This window comes from Cebus imitator, unplaced genomic scaffold, assembly GCF_001604975.1.
Source record: "Cebus imitator isolate Cc_AM_T3 unplaced genomic scaffold, Cebus_imitator-1.0 Scaffold379, whole genome shotgun sequence".
Lineage (NCBI taxonomy): Eukaryota > Metazoa > Chordata > Mammalia > Primates > Cebidae > Cebus > Cebus imitator.
In genome coordinates this window covers 378,197-384,291 of record NW_016107694.1, presented here as the reverse complement: position 1 = coordinate 384,291, position 6,095 = coordinate 378,197, and the positions used below count along the sequence as shown (strand labels likewise).

Sequence of the window (6,095 nt, the reverse complement as noted above, 5' to 3'; positions counted from 1 at the left end):
AAACGAAGTCTCGCTCTGTTGCTCAGGCTGGAGAGCAGTGGCACAATCTTGGCTCACTGCAACCTCTGTCTCCCGGGTTCAAGTGATCTTCCTGCCTCAGCCTCCAGAGTAGCTAGAATTACAGGCACACGCCACCACACTTGGCTAATTTTTTGTATTTTTAGTAGAGATGGGGTTTTGCCATGTTGGCCAGGCTGATCTCAAACTTCTGACCTCAAGTGATCCACCCACCTCAGCCTCCCAAAGTGCTGGGATTACAGGCATGAGCCATTGGGCCTGGCCGTGTTTTTTAGTAGACAGGATCTCCCTCTGTCTACCAGACTGGAGTGCAGTGGCACAATCACAGCTCACTGCAGCCTCAAACTCCTGGGCTCAAGCGATCCCCCTGCCTCAGCCTCCTGAGTAGCTGGGACTACAGGCACCACCACTACCACACTAGGATAGTTATATTTTTTATACAAACGGGGTCTTGCTTTGTTGCCCAGGCTGGTCCCAAACTTCTAGGCTCAAGCGATCTGCCCACCTCAGCCTCACAAACTGCTGAGATTAATAGGCGCAAGCCACTGTGCCAGGCTTGAAATTTTTTAAAATACCTCAAAGATCATGAAAATAAATAATTTAGGCCCAGGCACAGTGGGTCACACCTATAATCCCAGCACTTTGGGAGGCCAAGGCAGGAGGATCACGAGGTCAAGAAATCATGACCAGCCTGGCCAACACCGTGAAACTCCATCTCTACTAAAAATACAAAAATTAGCCAGGCATGGTAGCAGGTACCTGTAGTTCCAGCTACTCAGGAGGCTGAGGCAGGAGAATCACTTGAACCCAGGAGGCAAAGGTTGCCATGAGCCAAAATCACGCCACTGCACTCCAGCCTAGCTACAGAATGAGACTCCATCTCAAAAAAAAAAAGAAAAGAAAAATAATTTAGGCTGGCCGCAGTGACTCACGCCTGCAATCTGAGCACTTTGGGAGGCCGAGGCAGGTGGATCACTTGAGGTCAGGAGTTCAACACCAGCTTGGCCAACATGGTAAAACCCCATCTCTACTAAAATACAAAAATTAGCAGGCATAATGGCAAGTGCCAGTAATCCCAGCTACTCAGGAGGCTGAGACAGGAAAATCACTTGAACCTGGGAGACAGTGGTTTCAGTGAGCCAAGATCACGCCACTGCACTCCAACCTGGATGGCTGAGCAAGACTCTGTCTCAAATAAATAATCTGAAAAAGATCAAGTAAGGAAAAAATAGTGGGCAGTGGTGGGAAGGAGGAGAGGGCTAGTCTCAGGAATAAAATATCAGAATAAAATATAAAATATAAAACAGCTTGCATCAGTAAGTAATCTTTGTTGTATAACCCAGAATCTGCTCTGGCTAGTTCAAGCTGGAAAGGAATATAGAAGGACCAGAGATCCAGGCCCTTAAACCATTAAGAATAACTCCTGACTCGGTGCAGCAGCTCACACCTGTAATCCCAGCACTTTGGGAGGCTGAGGCAGGTGGATCACAAGGTCAGGAGTTCGAGACCAGCCCAACCAACATGGGGTGAAACCCCGTCTCTACTAAAAATACAAAAAATTAGCCAGGTGTGGTGGCACGTGCCTGTAATCCCAGCCACTCAGGAGGCTAAGGTAGGAGAATCACTTGTACCTGGGAGGCGGAGGTTGCAGTGAGCCGAGATCACACCACTGCACTCCAGCCTGGGTGACAGAGCGAGATTTTGTTTCAAAAAAACAAGAGAGAGAAACACCTAGCCATTTGAGAATCTGCTATAGAAAAGACAATCCACCCATCAGCTCCTGAGGATGCTTGGGACAGCAGCTCCACCCCTGCTGCTGCTGCTGATGATGATGAATAGTTGGATGCCACTCCACCCTGCTTGCCAAACTGGATTCTGCTGAGGCATACTCCCTGTCCTCGCCCCTTTCTTAGTGTTTCGCAGAGGCTAGGTCATATTCATGTCTGTGACAAGCAGTGAGGGAGACTGAGAATGAATTTGGGGAACTCCAAATGGAAAGGATATTCAAGATATATTTATTGGGCCAGGTGCAGTGGCTCACACCTGTAATCCAGCACTTTGGGAGGCTGAGGCAGATGGAGTCATGAAGTCAAGAGATCAAGACCAGCCTGGCCAACATGGTAAAACCCCAACTCTACTAAAAATACAAAAATTAGCTGGGCATGGTGGTTTGCAACTGTAATCCCAGCTACTTGGGAGGCTGAGGCAGGAGAATCACTTGAACCTGGGAGGCGGAGGTTGCAGTGCATCAGGATCGTGCCACTACACTCCAGCCTGGTGACAGGGAGACTCCATCACAAAAAATATATATATACTTGCTGGGCGTGCTGGCTTACGCCTGTAATCCTAGCACTTTGGGAGGCCGAGGCGGGTGGATCACAAGGTCAGGAAATTGAGACCGTACTGGCTAACACATTGAAACCCTGTCTCTACTAAAAATACAAAAAATTAGCCAGATGTGGTGGCACGTGCCTATAGTCCCAGCTACTTGGGAGTCTGAGGCAGAGAAGTGCTTGAACCTAGAAGGCGGAGGTTGCAGTGAACCGAGATCAAGATCGCACCACTGCACTCCAGCCTGGCGACAAAGTGAGACTCCGTCTCAAAAGTGCGTGTGTGTGTGTGTGTGTGTGTGTGTGTGTAAATGTATATATTTATATATATTAAAATATATTTTTATATATTTATATATTAAAAATATACATATATTTATGTATATTTATTGAACAGCTAAAACCCAATTAATGTGCACTCTACCGATGGCATCTATAAATTCTCAACAAAAGGGATAGTTAAATTGGTCAGGAGAACCAGGGTATAGAATCCAGAAATAGATGAGAATTTTGTATACAACTTAAGTAGTGTTTTAGTTGAGAAGTAATTGAAGTTGGCATGCAAGCTCCAAAAAATAAAAATAAACAAAAACAGAAGTAATTGAACTAAGTAGTGACCAACTTAATAGATGGTACTGGCACTACCTATTTGGAAGAAAAAAAATCTGGGCCGCTATCATACATATAAGAAAAAAAAATTTAAAGATAATACAGGAAACTATATGTATAACCTAGGGGTCAGGGAGATAATATTTTTTCCTTTAAGCTCCATTGAACTTGAAGGAGAGAGATTCTTAACCAAGACTGGAAACCCAGAAGCTATAAAAGAAAAGATGGGGCCAGGCATGGTAGCTCACGCCTATAATCCCAGCACTTTGCTGAGGCAGGTGGATCATGGTATCAGGAGTTCGAGACCAGCTCTGGCATCGTGGCAAAACCCTGTCTCTACTAAAAATACAAATTAGCTAGGCGTGGTGGCATGCACCTGTAGTCTCAGCTACTCAGGAGGCTGAGGCACGAGAATTACTTGAACTCAGGAGGCAGAGGTTGCAGTGAGTCAAGATCATGCCACTGCACTCCAGCCTTGGTGACAGAGTGAGACTCTATCTAAAAAAAAAAAAGAAAAGAAAAAGAAAGAAAAGAAAAGATGGCTATATTTGGTTGTATACAATTTTTTTTTTCTTTTCTTGGTTTATTGTTTGGTAGAAAAACAGGCATTTTAACACTGAATAAACATCCCACAAACCGCTGCTCCTAGATTACAGTCAAAGCCAATTTTCTTTGACGCTGGGCTTTTTAATCTGACGTTCAAGTCACCGTAATAGAAACCAGAGCTGCTATACCTTACATTCTGCAAGGTACCTCAACAAAGGCATGCTAAAGACTGTTTAAAACTTCTAGCATGTAAGAAGATCCGATTTTCCTTCGCACACCTTTGGATAATAACAGGAGAATCCTAGTCATCTGCTGTTGAGTTTGAGAAGGCCAAGTTCAAGGATTCCAAACTCCAGCCTTCAATATTTCTGCAGAGACTCAGAGAAGTAACCTCCCCCTCCTCTCCTGCTCGCTTCCCCAAGTACAGATGCAGGTCTTCCTGGGACCAGGCACCGGGGAGTCAAAGCATCTCACCGGTCTCATCACTGGGCTTCTCCAAAGGGCTTTTGGTGGAAGAAGCTTTAATTTCAGTTTTGGTCAATCTTCCATCCTTAGAAACGTCTTTCTTGTTAAGAAAAGGCAGGGAGGGTTAACTAAGTTCTAAGAATTCAACAAGGAAAGGAAATAGGTTCCTTTTATGAAAAGGACTTCCAGGCTCTCTGAGCCAGTAATTGAACTGAAATCACTTTCCTGAGTGTCTCCACACGGAATATTCAGCACTTTTCTCCTGGCAGCCAGAGGATGGGATCTGTGTACGCTGAGTGCCACTTACAATGCCCTCATTAGATGCAGTAAAAAGCTACTCTTGACTCCCGTAGGTCAAACCCATATGCCTCTGGGCTGTACCCTGCGGAATTAGCTGTAGGAATAACAGTAAAGGTCCTGCCCGACGGCCATGAGCAGCCCTGGCGCGCCCCGGGAGCCCCCCAGCTGTGATGAGAAGGCCACACTGGGAATGTCAGCCTTGGAGGCAGGGTATGGGGAGGGTATGGTTCTGAGTAGGTGGGCATCATGGAGGCTCCAGATTCTCGTGTAGCAGTCCTGGCCCACTGCCATCAGGATTCCTTCTTCCTCATGCACATGCAGGGGCAGGTAGGGGTACCCGTTCACGTGGCCTTCATACTGCCTTATGCACTTAGTGGTCCTCAGGTCCCACAGCTTGATCTTTCCAGCCATGTCTGACGCCATCAGGCATTGCTTGTCTTGGAGAATCCGCACAGAGGTCACTGCTGAGTCATGAAACAGGCGGGTGGCCTTCCACCCCTTGCCTTGATTTCCACAACGCAGATCAATGGCAAAGATCTCCCCAGAGCGGCAGCCATTAAACAGCAGAGGAGCCATGAGAGCAAACTGTTGGGCCAAGACATCACTGCTGGTCCCAAAGGACTACCGGTGTCCCATCACCACGTTGGTCAACAGGACCTGCCGAGACAAGCCTGTACTGAAGCAGTTATTTGCTTGGATATTCAGGGACCAGGCACAGGACCAGGCACCAGGGATCCGGAAGCTGCAGAGCATGCCAGGCCAGTCTATTCCTGGGTGACTATTGACAAACAGTGATGCTGGGAGCAGGGTGGCACAGCCTGGAGTCTCCGCGAGTCCCATGAGGCACAGCAGAATATGGGAATCCAAGTGATTCCGCGAGGCCCAGCACACCGAGTTCACCTTCCGGTTGGGGAAGTAGAGGTTTTCGTGCATGAACACCTTGAGCGTGGGGGTCTTCAGACTCTGCAGGTTGATGATGCCATACTTGGAGCCTCCGACTTTGACATCATTGACTGTCAGGAGCCGGTCACTGTTGGTATCTGCCAGTATGAGGTTAAATCGGTCGCTTGCCAAGGCGGAGGGATCCAAGCGCCGAATCTGAGCCTTTTTCCTCTCCGTGCAGCTGAGACGCAGCTCGTGGACTAAATGGCAATAATTGCTGACGTTGAGAAAACCCAGCTGGCTTTTTCATAGCATGGAAGATGCATTAAATCCCATCCTGGCAATCTTTTTCTGCTTGTCCTCTTCCTCGAGCAGCCGCAGTCTCTTGCTCTCCATTTCCTTCTGCCGGATGCTCTCTTTCGTGAGGGAGTTGCCGTTGTTATGTCCAGGGAGCAAGCGGGAGTAGCGTTTCTTTTCAGGGTCGAAGTAAAACCCAGGTAGCTCTGGCACAGAGGAGGCCCCAGCTGCGCCAGACGAGGTCGACGGAGACTCGTCATCATGGTTACCAGAATCTTGAGCGGGCTGTGCTGCCCGGGAGTTGGACCTGTCGTCAGAATCACGGAGTCTGAACCAAGGGTTCTGCTGGTGGCTTCTTCTCCCACGTCTTCTACTACTCTGCCAGCTACTTTTATTCATTTCAGTTCCTATTTATGGTCGATTGGTTTTCATCAAGGTGCCAAGACCATCCAATGGAAGAAAGAAGAGTCTTTTCAACTGCTGGGACATTTGAATATCAAACTGTTCAGAGGTTTCCTTCCGGATTCCCCTCGGCCTTAGCTCTGCAGGACTTGGGCCAACATGTGCAAGGACCCGGAAAGACCAAGGTGTAGCGTCAGCCCAATTATTTTTAATTTTTATTGTGTTTTGGTTTTGGTTTTGGTTTTT

At 47.5% G+C, this 6,095-nt stretch overlaps 1 protein-coding gene across 1 annotated transcript; it reads right to left on the bottom strand.

The window, feature by feature from the left end:
• Positions 1-3,539: 3,539 nt before the first annotated feature.
• Positions 3,540-6,042, bottom strand: LOC108288610 (DDB1- and CUL4-associated factor 4-like). Its single transcript, XM_037731061.1, is given in 2 exon segments — positions 3,540-5,854; positions 5,949-6,042. A coding segment is annotated over 1 exon segment (1,488 nt). The 5' UTR covers positions 5,847-5,854; positions 5,949-6,042; the 3' UTR covers positions 3,540-4,358.
• Between the last annotated feature and the right edge of the window lie 53 nt (positions 6,043-6,095).